General features: G+C 42.0%; 1 protein-coding gene across 1 annotated transcript in view; it reads right to left on the bottom strand.

The window, feature by feature from the left end:
- The window catches only part of T265_00600 (hypothetical protein), a gene marked incomplete at both ends in the record, with an annotated part of 103,880 nt that overhangs the window by 37,329 nt on the left and 51,383 nt on the right, over positions 1-15,168 (bottom strand). The window contains 5 exons of the mRNA XM_009164428.1: positions 1,094-1,239; positions 6,397-6,507; positions 7,505-7,646; positions 10,848-10,978; positions 15,076-15,166. Of these exons, the coding sequence (XP_009162692.1) occupies positions 1,094-1,239; positions 6,397-6,507; positions 7,505-7,646; positions 10,848-10,978; positions 15,076-15,166 (621 nt within the window). The remainder of the gene's footprint in view (positions 1-1,093; positions 1,240-6,396; positions 6,508-7,504; positions 7,647-10,847; positions 10,979-15,075; positions 15,167-15,168) is intronic.

Raw genomic sequence — 15,168 nt, 5'->3', positions numbered from 1 at the left:
AGCCAGGTTTCCATTTTTTCAATCAAGTCACCGACCACTCCACGTAAAGCTACGAGAATACTAAAAACCGGCAGAAGAGAGCAGCATAGCTCTCAAAGAGTAGCCAAATACTGCTTCATTTTTGGCAAGTTAACTGAGCCTTTCCTGAGTCACCAAGAACCATCATCGGCCATGAAAGAATTCACAATGAGCATCTGAGATGCTTCCATTCGGTCGTAGATACTTTTGCAATCATACAAACCGAGTTGATAATGCTCATTGAGCTGAGAAGACCAGTATCGTGTGCGCAATCCGCGCTGACCTCAACCCTTTGTGTACCGTTGAGATGATCGCGAGACAAGAACAGTTTTTTAGTGCTTTCACTTGCCTCGTTAATAGGTGTCACCATCCTCTGGACCTACAAATCTCATCGCTTCCGTAATAAAAATTTCCAGCCTTTCACTCGGATACGCACTGTCTACGATTATCCTAGAGTATGTCATGCGATTTTGAATTCGTGATTGACTTTTCAATAAAAGTGAGGTTTCTGTGAAAACTGGGGTAGGTTTTCAGAATCTGACCACATTTTTTGCAAAGGTTGCCGAATTCCTTGATGTATTCAGTACGGATGGATACGCTCTTCAGAAGTGCCAATAATTTGAGCTTGGACGCTTTAAACTGCCAGAGTTTGCGCATTACTGGATAAAAATAAGTATTTTAAAATCTATCGACACTTTTTTCAAAAATCGTGAGAGATTTAGGATTTCAGGCTCTGGCCTGAAGCTTGCATACAACGTATTGCTGTTACGCCGACTTTGCCGGAAAGTTGTCCTTGTATTTTTCAAAATATCTCTTACAACTATGCGTTCATAAGTGATTTCATAAACGTAGAACGTGAATGAATGCTCCGATGCGTGAAGCGAAAGATGCTAGGTCGGGGTTGCATTATATGGGCTTCTGGCGTGAGAAGCTGTTGACGATGTGACTGAATTTCAAGGAACGTACCAACTCCCTGGACAAACCGAAGGGTATTCTTAGCCTATGCAGCCAAGTTAGCCCAACCACAAGTTATTTACAAGTCAGATATATCGCCTGGTAGAGTACAACCACTTACCACAATATTCACGTCTTTCTGCAATTTACCGATGATCGACACGATTTCTTCAACTCCCCGACTGCCGCTGTAGTAGAGCTCGGCTCCAGCGAAAGGTTCCCTTGTTTCGCCACGACGTATTTGGGTCTTCAACTCCTCAAATATTACTAAAATAACGGGAAGTGCAACAACGGTAAATGAATTGTGTGACAAATAATCGATGTGACAATGTACAATCATATAGGAAGGATGTTCGCACAGTGATATTCTTCTTCCTTCTCTGAAATTAGTTTGAAAAGCGTCATCCAAACCGCGTTTATTCCACCCCGCTTGGATGAGCGCTCTCTTCAATGCCAACATGGCCTGGTAAAATAGTCAAATACGCTCCGCTCCGATAAATAATTGACGGGGCTACATAGTTCTGCGTGGCATCGAGTCCCATGCAAGGTGTCGGCTCGGGTAACATCGTTTTATTGTATTTTGTTCGGACAGTATGTTTGACTACTCTGGAACTGTAAGCCCTCACGGATGCTGAATCATCGATTTTTGGAACAGGGACAAAAATCAATGGAAGGCCAGTCCAGAGTTGGATGCACTCAACTTAGAATTATATTCACTTTGCTACGTCTACGGGCCCCCTCGTGTCATCTGGTTTTATAGACCATAGTCAAATCTTTCCCAGATACAGTAACAGTATGACACCTAGTCATGAACATCAGGACAGAGTGACTGAAAGTAAAGTGTTAATGGATAGAAATCAAAACCTACGATCAACCAACATTGAGTTTTGTAATATTTTCCTGACTTTTCTATTTCCGGAGAGCGTAAAACTTTGCACAGTTCGGCGGCTATTAACAAAATAATCTGGTCTCACTACAAACTGTCTTCTGCTGTGTCGTTGCAGATCAATTAGGACGGCATGCAATAACTTGTTCGGCTCAGCACACCAGGTAGCTGAAATCACTAGAGTGCAGACCACATGGCCAATTACACGAGTTGCGCAATTACGCGAGACCAACATTAGTCACCACACCACACACACATTCGTCCCGCAAGTTTGCTTCCTCCGTTTTCATGAAACAGGCTTCTTGGTACCTCGTGAATCACTGGCTTAGTTGGGATACCAATGTGACGGACGGTTTAACACGTCTTGCTGTCGGAGCGGGTGTGAGCGACCGTTTAGTGATGCACAGTAAGGCACAACTCCGCCCCGCCGAAGAAAGCGGTGCACTGACAGAGTCATCTGGGTTAGGAATGGAGAACAAAAGATTCAACCTTGGAGAAGAGTTTAACCGTAAATTTCCTACTTATTCGAGTGTGTTCAGATTGATAGACATTGCGTGGGCCACGAAATCCCTTGAGGACATCAACATTATATTCTGCTGCCTGGTGGTGTCTGCTCAAACTTGCTGAGAAAGCCCATTTCCCTCCATGATGAAGGTATTCCAGAAAAGGACATCGGGTGTGAAAACTTTGACAGGTAGGGTGGATCGTGATCAGGCGCACTGCGTCTAGTAAAGACACAGGTTTGCAATAAGCGATACACGATTGGCTAAAACAAACAGAATGTTTCTAGTGCATCTGATTTGCCATCCTCGTAATTTCATGCGTAAGGAGCTATCACGACTGTGACATTTTCCCATTTTCCCAACTGATTTCAGCTTGTGAGCGTAAATGCAAGCTTCTGTGTATCTTTATGCATTTTTGGATCATTGAAACAATAGGAAATATCTGCATACAAAGGACAACAATGAATACGTCCAAAAGTGTGTGGAACCTTCTCGACGGTGGACTACTTCAAACACATAGTTATCTGAAAATGTAGAATTTCATTGTTTGATGACATGTAAGTTACACGGGACGATGTATTTCCCGATGTTTGGAAGAAAAATAAACGAACTGAACTATTCACGATAAAAACTAACCATTCTGAGCAGCCTACCTTATACAAACAGTGCCCGGGTGAATTCGAACTGCAACTTTGCAGCTATAGCGTGGGCGTCATTGATCCACCATTTGTACTGTTCTTTTTTCAATCTTTTGCATGCATTCATTTATCGAGAATTGTTTACACTCATCGCATCTTCACAAACAAGGTGCTTTGTTTGCGCTGCAGTTGTGTGCATGTGCATGTTGACTTTGATGTAAAGAGTGTAAAAGATGTAAAGATCTCCGTTCCATTTTTGCGCTGCAGTTGTGTGCATGTGCATGTTGACTTTGATGTAGAGAGTGTAAAAGATGTAAAGATCTTCAACCGTTCCATTTCCAAATGGCATGCCGAACAATCGGAATGCAAAGAATGAGAACGTAGTTTACGGAATGTTGCAGGACCTAGCATTTATTTCGAGAATCTATCGTTTAACACGTGTAATAATCGAGCAATCGAGAATGATATCTTCTGATCCGTATTAAGTAACATGCATTCTATCGTTTAACACGTGTAATAATCGAGCGATCGAGAATGATATCTTCTGCTCCCATAACATGAATAGAATTACTGGGTTTTGTCAGCGAACTTATGCAAAAGCCACACTGACTTGGATATAGTTTGATCTAAGATTTAATTTGTACCGGTGTCGCTGAAATCGATTAGTAGATAAAGAATAATAGGGGTCTATGAACTAAGAACGTTCGGGATTACATGGAAAATTAGAAGTATTTCGAGACTGTTCTCGAAAGCAGTCCGATTGGGTTTCAAGTAGAGCATAAGGTTCATGGAAACTCGGGGTCTGCGCCTACTGATGAGCCACAACTAGGGCGAAACCAGTCGTGGGCTGTCGAAGAGTTTTCAGCAACCTCATGAGTAGTTTCCTTCATGAAAATATACTAAGATGTCTCGAATATCGTGGCAACTGAAACTTGAGGCCGCCTGTGTGCAGCGCATTCGGTTGTAGAACGAGAGACTCAGTTGAGTCTCTCATGAAACCAAATTGATTTGCAAATGAGTGTATTTCTGGAAGTATTTGTCTTTGAAATTTTAAATCTTGTGTTATCTGTAGATTAGAATCAGCTGATAAGGTGGTTGTCAACCTCAAAACTTTAGATCAAATCGATTTTTGATTCTCTTGGAAGTCAGCCACGAGCACCAAATTCCCGACAGATAATAATGACAAGACAGTTTTGTATCATCAGCGTGCGCACGAAGGCACGTTTGGCTGGAATTATTCTGACTTATTAAAACCTTTAGGTGGACGATACCCCCGACAGATAATAATGACAAGACAGTTTTTTATCATCAGTGTGCGCACGAAGGCACGTTTGGCTGGAAACATTCTGCCCCTTATTAAAACCCTTGGGGGGACGATACTAAGCAGACTCAAAATTAAAGGAACAATCAGGTTCTACTTCCTCATAGTTCGAAAAAGGGTGTGAATTGTAACAGGTCATTGTACGATCCCGAACGATGAAGTCCGTGATACGCGTAAGCTGTCGACCTTAACATGCAAATCTTATCGTGGGCGGTGGAGCTTGTTACGGCTAATATTTAAAAAAAACTGCTTACCACTTTCTGGAGTAAGTAACCTAATTTTATGGCCGTGTCAGGTTTTGAGTGACCTCACCTCCTAACGTGAAAAACGTAACCATTCGCATTTTTAAAACAGGTGGCAACGGAAAAACTGCGATCGTTTTTCGTCGAATAGGTTCAGGAAAGCTGGAGAAAGAAGTAGGGTGCAGTAGTTTTAATCATTAGCTATCTCAAATGGCTTTTGGCAATAAGCAGTTGATTCAAAAATGTGAATTTAAAGACTTACATTACTCCTGTTTCCAATAGCTGTGCAGTTCACCTTTAAGACGGGAATTCCCGCTTTTTTAATCCGGATCTATAGTTGTCTAAAAACCAGGGGGCGCTTAAATCGTCTCAACGATGCTTTGGGATAAACAGGATGGCCGTTCCAATGACGAACATCTACAACTTGTTAAGTTAAAACCGATTCACCGTTCAAAAGTTTGTGACGAATAAAATATTTTCGCCCTTTCCTTAATACCATAATAACGCCGCAAGATTGATCGCTATGTTTTTACTCCACGAGCATCATTTTGGAGAAAGCGTGCACTTATTCGTCCGCCCAATAGAGATCCCGTAAAAAATTATGAATTACCAGGGGAACGTAAAACAATCTGAGACGTCGATAGGATAGAAAGGAGGAATTAACCATACCTTAGAATGAATGCGATAGGTTCGACGGGTACCACAGCTGGCGATAAAGTTATGTAGGATGTGACCCAATGACATCGTTTGTTTGAGCGAACCAAATTTAACTTCGTAGCAAACCACTAGTGGCAAACTAATAATAGTTGAGCAAGACAACGCTTCACTGTATGAGTCTATGTATCCGCTTGGTTGTTCGTACATCAGACCTTCCCTTAAGCTTTGTATATTTTAGCGTGTTTTTCGCACTAGAGGAAATTGGTGGTGAGCAGTGATTGATTCCAACTTGTTTGGGCTTTTAAACCAGTGGGATGCTTTGAGCCCGTACAGGTGTTTGAACCCTGTGCGCGCTAAGTGGTTGCAACCATCACTGGAACGCAAATATGACGCCTGTTACACGCATGTAACGTGCGAGCTGACATAATTCTTGAGGAATTTTGTTGATAAGTACCAAACAAGACAAAGCGCTTCTGCAGTACATATTCCTCCCATCAACAGAAAGTGGAGCCAAGTGGTTAGTGGACATTAAAATAGAAAATTGCTTGGGATACGTGTCAAGCAGTTGAAATATTAGATGAAGGGAGAAATTCATTATTAGTAGGAAATCATTGTATTAGTTTTTCACCACAAACATTGGTGCAGGCAATCTGAAGCCAGTCGTAGGTTATGTTATGTTATCTGCTGCAGCTACCAGCACTGCTGTACCGCGTAAATAGCTCTAGTGCTAAAAAAACATAGATGTGTTCGAAAAAAGGAACGGAGATATTTTGGTTTATGGCATTTTCCAGCAGGACTCTGTTGTTTAGTTGTAACGATTCTTCTCTCTCTCTGTCTAATGAAGCGGAACTTCAATTCATGGTAAAAAAGGTAACTGCGACTGTAATTTTTAAGACTCGCAGACATAATACACTTGAGAGAATACAGGTTCTTTTCGGTCCAACAGATGTCTCTTCTACGCGGGGAAGAACTGCTTTCAGAATATCTGCTCAACGAGCATGGCGATTTTTTCAATCCTTATTAGGGACGCATTAACTGAAAAGTAATCCTTTATCCCTTTAGTCTCCATCCTCACATTCTCCCATGTTTGCCGTGCATTAACTCAGCAACACGACGCAAGATTCAGGTCAACTGTCCTTTATTATCGTCCTCAGTTGCATTTCAGTGCAAAACTTACGTAACATAAAGTCATCGTACGAGTCCGACGAGAACGGGGTGGACCGCGGTGATCGCTTGCGAACGAAGGCATCGGTCACACCACGAGGGATTCGGACCGCGGTGATAAGACCTGGCGAAGGAAAATGTGAAACCGTGAAGCGCTGAATTCTGCGTGAGATCATTACTCGTGATTGTTATTCAGTCGGGCCGTTTTTTCCAGTCATTAAGCGTGCATCACAAAAGTCTTCCCTTAGTGTGAAATTCTAATAGCATAAAAACAGGTTGGAAACTTATGTTAACATCCTCTGTATCAGTACCTTCCCAATCCATTAGAAGTTTTACACACACTCCGAATAACGTCAATTCGATTTGTCTTCTATCCGGTAGGCCAACAACCGTTCCGTAGCCGGTTCCTTCCAAAGCCCAAGATCACATTTTATCTCGGACTGGAGTGTCTCAGCCATTTTCCAAATGAATTACAAGGTCAATTCTAGTCAACATTGTCTTTCTTTGCTGATGCAACCGGTTTGTTTTATCACTTGTTGACACACACGGGGCTTTCGAGCAACGGTTTGAGGCACGGAGCGATATCCTGTTGCCTGACGTCTAAATGAACTTTTTGTCCTGTTCTCTTATGAAGAATTGGATGTGTAAAACACGGTCATTGAGAAAACAAATGCAAATAACTCGGCTTGTTGTGTTGACACACACGGGGCTTTCGAGCAACGGTTTGAGGCACGGAGCGATATTCTGTTGCCTGACGTCTAAAGGACCTTTTTGTCCTGTTCTCTTATGAAGGATTGGATGTGTAAAACACGGTCGTTGAGAAAACAAATGCAAATAACTCGAAAACTTCTATGATAAATACAAACTGAAGAGACTGTCCCTAGCAGTAATTTACTGACTGAAAAAGGGGTTGATGCACCGGTTTGCACCGACTAAAATTTTACTGAGGCGCTGCTTCCCTATTTCACCACCATTTGTTTGATGACCGGCTAGCCGTAAACAGACTAGGGCTAAGAACCCAAGCTTACATATTTAACGAGTTTGTACGCGGTTCTTTTTTGAACATCAGAAAAGTCCAAACAAGCAGGCAGTGCCCATATGCGACCTGGTTTGTTGCTTACCTCGTGGATGAGCACCCACGGAACTGAGGGATTCCCCATGGAAGATACCTTTTCGTTCAATGCACGTACTGTTGTCACCTCCGCACACACGACAGCGATCAAAACGTTGACTGGACCCAAGGATACCGTCACAACCCGTTTCCTGAAGAAAGAATATTTAGAGGTAAATGGTTTTTGTCGTGCTCAGGTCCTTGTGGCTAGGCACATGCAGTAAAATCATTAGTTCACCCACCCGAAATATCGGTTTCCATTTGAGTTCCACTTTGAGATTAAAATAGATTTTTTGTTCTGGGTCTGATCACCCATTTTATTGTGAATAGTAATCATTTATCATTTATTGAGAAAAAATTGCCTGTTTGTCGGAGATGTTTGCTACTTTGTCTTCGGATTGGTCATATCTAGGGTACTTGGATTCATACGGAACTGGTAAAAACCAGCTGCTTTATCTTCATTTAGTGCAACACATTTTGATGGTCTACCATTTTGCCCCACTCCCCTAACTCCATGAACTGTACGAAATATGTTAAGGTGCTGATCTGATTTCCTGCATGTATGGGTATTTTATAAGCACCGGAATGAAGCCCGTGAACAAAGGTGCTGATATCAATATACCGTCCTGTGTAAACCAGAGACAAGTTGACACAATGGAAATCGAGGTAGAAATGGCTGCCTGTTCGGAGGGTGGCTGAAGCCTAAAAGTACAGTCATTCATCGTATTTATGGGCCCCATAAAAAACCAAGGCCAACTGTACACCACGTATACTAGTTTATACAAGTATAGCGCCATACCAAACTACTTCTTTGTCGCTGAAGAATCTACTTGAACCCGTCCCTAAACAGCTTTGCACATAGGCTTCTGGGCACATTCTGGCTCTCTGAAGCAATCCAAGATGTGCTTGGAACACATGTGCTTGTTCGACGCTTAGTCCCTCCTTATTATCCTACTCCTCTTGAGAACAGCTGAGTTTATCTGTGTTTTTCTCTATGACTCCAATACTTTATTCACCCTATCTGACTGGGAGATTACTTTCATGGTGTACTTTTAACACAGATTTTATCCACTGGTACTACCTACCGCTAAACACCTGCCGTTATGATGTGTTCTCCACTTATAAGCTAACTTATGCGCCAGTTTATAGCTCTCTGTGGAACAACTGGAATTTTTCTAACTTCCGTAGGACAATCATCGAGATTGAAGACCCGTTGCCTGACCGTCTACGCAAGACGAGCGTCCGGTGTAGCGGCCAACTACTCTCATGGATAGTGTGCCGGTTCAAATTCCCTTTGTAAATATATATTTACTTGTGTGTCTGATAGATTTCTGTGGAGATCCTGAATTGTATCTTCAGGCACCTACCCAAGGAAATTAAAGAGCACTTCTAGATTGCTGGAAAACCAGAGCACTCCAAAATGTGACAAGCACTAACGCCAATTATCTGGTCAATACAGACTTGCGGCCGAGTTGTTCAACGTCACGCATCCACTTCGGTGAAATCGATCAAGGGTCATCCGCGGACAGATATTATAAATAACCCAGGTAACTCCTACTCGGATATATACCTCTCCTTTGTGAGCTAGAGGGACTAGAGTATAAATCTGATATTGCGTTGCGGCATCAATCAGACCCGCCGTCAGTTAGAGGGAGCTCTCGGTTGTAAACCAGCAGTAGGTCAAACATGCATACTACTTAAAACGAATTTTTCGCATATTGCCATTATGTTTGCCAGATGAGGCTGGACTGAAAATAGTCAGTTGCAAAACTGTGTGGACTTCATTCCATCGACCAAGAGTTGTATAAATAGTCCATCTGTGTAATCTACCAACTTCAGAGTTTCGTTACTGTACAACAATGGGCATGCCATAATTTCCTTAAGATTAATGTATTGGCCACAAGAGTATAAAACTGTATTTGGATACATTTGCGAGTGAAAAGATATGTGTGAGATTATTAGACAGATTTACACTGCGCCTTCAGCGTCAATTACTAATGATACTGTCGAAACACGGTCGAGTACAGTCGACCAGACGGTTGACTAGTTTTTGTTCAAGAGTTCTTGTGGCTAGCTAATACTGGGCTGTATTAGGCGGGCGATAATACCAGGAAGTAAGTAAACCACTCACGGTAATCTGCAGCCACGTCTTTTTATATCTGAAAGGCACAGTGTGTCTCGCTTTTTCGAAATTGATCGATCGCATCTGGACAAACAAGTCGATACTAACCAAACACCATTGATCTAGAACGATGTTACTGATTGGTATTCAGAAGCGTTACTTGGAAATCATTTCACAAAGTTATTCTGTCTGCGGAACAAATCCATTAAGAAAACAATGCTGTCATCGTTGTTAGCCTGATTTAGGGAGTGGCTGGAACTGGGACATCTCAGGCAACATCCTATATTCGCCAAACTTTAGATTCTCATTCCAAGGCTAGTAGTTACTACGTACAATGGATCGTTCATACATTCTTTACTCTTGTGTCACGTACGATGTTTTTCACTGTGGATCGGATGTCGTATGTTTAATTTTTCATATTCCTGGTCGGGTTTGCAGATGTACCGCGTGTAAATTTCTTGATAGGACTGTTCGTGCGAAACCGACGTCCACCCTCGTGGACCATCAAGCAACTGACTGCGAACAGTCAATGGGAAAATAGTGATTGACTGGATGACGAATCTTTGGACAGAGGATGAATAAAATTCTATGAGAGGATGTCCGTCATGTAAGACCACCCAGAACCAGCTTTAATTAGATTAAAATTGGGCATATGGGTTTAGTTGCTTGATTTAAAGATGACTGACAAGAAAGCACGCCGAGGTGGTTGTTTCGGAACAATTTGGAACGTTCGTTCTCGTCCGCACAGATGTAAAATTCGCAGTTGAGAATATTCTAACTGCAATCCTAGTGTAGCCAGTTAAGCGGTTCTCTAGAAATGGACACATCAGGTCGAAATAATGGCGCGAACTGCCTGACTGCAATGAAAGTTTATTTGATTTTGATATTCAGAAATCTGAACTGCCTTAGTGCGTATTCGTTTACAAGCTTTATTCAGGCATTCAACCAGAAATGAGAGTCACTTTCCATTAAAGAATTTTCACCTACAAGTCAGGGTTTTAACATAACATTAGATTAGATTTGTACATCATATATACGATCGATAAATCAGGTGATTATTGACCATCAGTACTTGTTTGTGCCTAATTATTTTTTTAATGTTGATTGTAATAAGCATGCTATCTGGGTAAAACGTGAGATTTTGCTCAATAGTATGCGTTGTTTGAATATAGCTTTAGTGACTGCAGTGCAGTCGTGGTAATAGTGTAAACAGATGTATATCAAAACCTACCCAACACCTGCCTTTGATACAAATGTCGTCCCGTTGTGCATAGCATGGAGTTCCGTCCGGCAGACTGAGACCATGTTGTACCGCATGACCGTTGTCCAAGCAAGTTAGACTACATGATGTGGCCTCACCGACTAGTGTGCAAATAAAATAAGGACACGCAGCTGCTTAGAACGAATGCAAGTGGATGGTAGTCGAACCGCAGATATGTGTGTAACAGTAGCGAACTGGCAAAGACTCGTGTTGCCCAGAACTGGAATACATAATTCGTTTTGTAAGGACAACTCATCAAGAGATGTATGTCTTTAGGTGCTAGGTAAAGTTAGGTAAACCGATCCGCACACACTCTGTACAATAAACTCTTTGTAAAGAGCTTTGTTCACATTTTTCTCACGCTTGCCACTGATCATCCAGAGAGGGGAGCAAGGACTTGTAGATTTTAGGATTAGTGAGTGAAACTGAGGGACTCAGGGTTTACTGTCATCGTCTGAAGGATAGCCACTGCCATAGTGAAACTTAGAAACCAAGTGAATAGCCTTCATTGATGAATTAGGCCCCCGAACCGGACAATGGTCAGTTAACTTCCAACGTTTGCGTAGTTCGACGAATTGCAGACACACATTTAAACCTATGTGTTCATAGGCGAATAGCCAGTCTGCAACCAATGAAAAGGAGAAACCAGTTTTACGGAACGAGTTCACAAGAGGTGCATTTTCTCTCTGGTTAGACAATAAACGTCTACAGTCATGTCAAAAATTTTTCGTATAGAAATACGGTCAGTGTGGGTCGGTAAAGGTTCCTGCGAATGTAAAACAGTGCTATTGGATGAGGTTAGGAGAAACCAGTTTTACGGAACGAGTTCACAAGAGGTGCATTTTCTCTCTGGTTAGACAATAAACGTCTACAGTCATGTCAAAAATTTTTCGTATAGAAATACGGTCAGTGTGGGTCGGTAAAGGTTCCTGCGAATGTAAAACAGTGCTATTGAGATGAGGTTATTTTACCCACAAACCTCTGGATCAGATGGAGCTTGATTCAACTTTTGAATAATTAGAAGTTATGAGTTGGGGAAAATCCAGAGTAATGAAGGCGGGATATTCTTGGAAAAAAGAAGGCAGGAAGAGACCAGATCCACTAATGACCGGCGATGACCTGTTAGGCGAGAAAACGCTGAAGGTAGGCTGGTGAATACTTTCTGTGAAAATAAAAGTAGAATAAAACTAGAGACACTTGAATACTAGCAATCAGCAACAGTGTATCGATACAACGTAGATTGATTGTCTGAACGGAATCCAGGAATAATAAATAAGAAGTCTTCATCCGAAGAAGTGACAGTTCAGGGGGAATTCGGGATCCATAGATTTAGAAAACTTGAAGCGTTTGCGCGTTCCAAGATGCTTGGTTTAAAAGGACTTTGATGTGTAAATACTATGATTTTCTGGCAATAACAAAACGGACCAAGAAGGGCAGCTGAGTAAGACAGAGTAGTTTTGGTAGGTCTCACTTACTGATTTGACTTCAAAATGGAATGATGAAGGAAGGATGGGAACACAGGAAGACTTAAAAGTGTTGGTAGTCACAACATCTAAGAATCCCTAGTCGATAATAGCAGCAAGAATGGCTTTCGGGGTAGCAGAGTTAAAAGTAAGTCGGAGGGCCGAAAACATTTGGATGCATAGAAATACAGAGCAGCCAAATAGACAAGAAGCTCCTAATCCGAGTTAATAAGCCCGGATAAGCCTGGATTCAGCCGATAGATGGAAAGCTGGCCAAAAGGTTCCACCTGTCAACCTCACCTAAGTTTCTTTGTTATATCTCGAGCAACCATACTTCTTCCAATAAGTTTTTCAAGAGGAAAACGTACGATCTAGAGAGGGCTGTGGAATTGTGGCACTTTTACTTGAGAAGGCGTTGCCTTCAAGATCTCGGGGCCGTGTGGGTCGACTTGATACAAATTGGGTAAAGGTGGACCGGTAATCATTAGGGTCAGAGCGGAAGCCATGTTTAGAGATGAAGAAGTTGAATGAAGAATTTCATTTTTAAGGATAGGGATAGGATAAATAACTTTGAAATGACTGACGACATTTTTCCAGCTGCATTACGGAGGGAGATGAAAGGGGTTTTATTCGAACCAGCTTGTCTGGATGTGTTGAGTACTTGCACAAAAACATATAGACGCCACTCGCGCTAGTAATCACCCAAATCAATGGGGTCCTAGAAGTTAGGTAGACTAATACGAAGTAAGAAGACTAATCAGTGGGATCGGAACAAAGTATTATGCGAAAAGCTTCACTATTTATAGAAAAAAAGAGGAATAAGGGGGGTCTACTCACAAGTTTGCTGAAAACATTTCAGCAACCTTTTGAGTAGTTCTCTTTTGGAAAAATACTGCGATTATTTTGAAATCGTAACTACTAAAACACGAGGCAGCCTATGTGCAGCTGCTGATGAATATCATAAACAAGAGATTCAATTGTGTCGCCCGTGAAACCGAATTGATTTGCAAATGAGTGCATTTGTCGAAGAGAGGAGTGAGACTTATCAAAACGGTATGGGATGGCACGAGAATGAACAAAGTTTGCAACTGACTGCGCTAACCAGACTCCAAAAAGATCGGAGATTAGTAAGTAATTTTGGCAGCTACGTAACCTTTCGTGCCATAAAATTATCCCCTGTTCTGTCTATCGCAGATGAAGGTGCAGGAGAGCGCCGAGGTGCAAGTATTCATCCCTCGACGAGTGTACTGTCTGTTTTTTCCCTTTTTCCTACTTTCAATTACATATCGTCACACCGTTCGCGGAATAGATGTTTCATTGTTTAGCGAAAATTAGAGATGAAATACCGCGCATACTCAGAGAAAAGATTGATAATATTTTGGTAAAAAATAAAACATCTTCCAAAGGACAACCTTTCCGAAGATAGTTTTAGAAAAACGGATTTATGCTACCCCGAGTAGCGAAAAAGTGGCTAGAGAATGCGGACAAAGATATGATTTTTGAAGAGAAGGCAAGTAAGAAAAGAACTTTGCCCTGGTAAACGAGTGCCGTGAAGGAGGAAGTCACAGAGCCATCTGACGGATCAGGAAGTTTGAAGGCATCAAGGGTTTGAACAGCGTTATGGTCGCGGTGGGGAACTTAGCCTGAAAAGCAGCCAAGTTAGGCAGTGAAATTCTTGATGACCTCATGTCAAACAGGGTCTGAGTGGGAACAGAAACAAAAGGGAATCTGTTGACTTTTGTGAACAGCGAGACCGCCAAGGGTGAAGATTTTCGCGGTTGTGTCAGACTGCAGTATTTGCTTACAGCTAACTTGTGACAAGGAAAAAGAAGGGTAATATAGGTCACCATTAGGAGACCAGTAAAGACAGGGCCGTGTCTTTTGCACAGGAGATTCGAATTTAGTCTTAAAACGGTGGCGCTAAGGTCCATGATGAGAAGCTGAGTAAAGAATGTGGTTGGGAACATTCAGGTGTGTGAGGCAACCTCGGTGGTAGAAACGCGTTTCAGTAAAGAAAACGGAAGTTGGAGCAAACGGCACGAATTGATCGACCAGGTTGTCGTTGTGGGCGGATGTTATATCATTAGGCTTTGAGACAGCATGAGAGCATATCAACTTAGAATCTTGCAGAGTGGGACCACGTAAGAGTGCTCTAATTTGGACGCTTGTACCTATCCATTGGGTGCCGTCCACCACCTGATACATTGGACAACTGAATGCCGTTCTATTTGATTATTCTTTACGACAAACCAGTCTTGTACACTAATTCGAAGAAAAATGCGTGAAAATACTGTCGTAGACAAACTAAGGCAAAACATCTATATGATATACTCAGGCCAGTTAGATTAGGCGGGTCGGAACCGCACTAAACTTTACTCACTAAAGTAACCTCTAGAAGTAATGATTCGTTTCCCTGTCGCTTTTCAGGTTGTGAATTTTTAAATTAAGGTGAGCATGTTATGTTTTTTAACCGGAGCCAAATAAACTCCTACTCTTACTCTTCTGATCACGGTTTTCAGTCAGGTTTAGGCATTTTCAACTAGTAGAGTGTACCAAAAACCGGTTAGAGGTACATAATTAGTCCGTCTGCGATGGTACACATTTTTTTCGCTGAAAACATCTTCACAAGGTAAACTGGAACCAGAGGGACATTCTTGGTCTTTGTAACAGAGGTCGAGGCCTAGGGAGCGGCGACATAATGTTTTCGCGGTGGCTTAAATCTCGAGTGAACTCACGTTTAGGTATATAGGCTTCGAGATGACTGCCGTATTGTGCAGCGATACGGTTACAAAGATGTTGTCGAATATCGAATGGTTGACCACATGGCT

This window comes from Opisthorchis viverrini, assembly GCF_000715545.1.
Source record: "Opisthorchis viverrini unplaced genomic scaffold opera_v5_6, whole genome shotgun sequence".
In the NCBI taxonomy this organism is placed as follows: domain Eukaryota; kingdom Metazoa; phylum Platyhelminthes; class Trematoda; order Opisthorchiida; family Opisthorchiidae; genus Opisthorchis; species Opisthorchis viverrini.
Note: the sequence above shows the minus strand (reverse complement) of the source record. Positions and strands in the feature narration are given on the sequence as shown.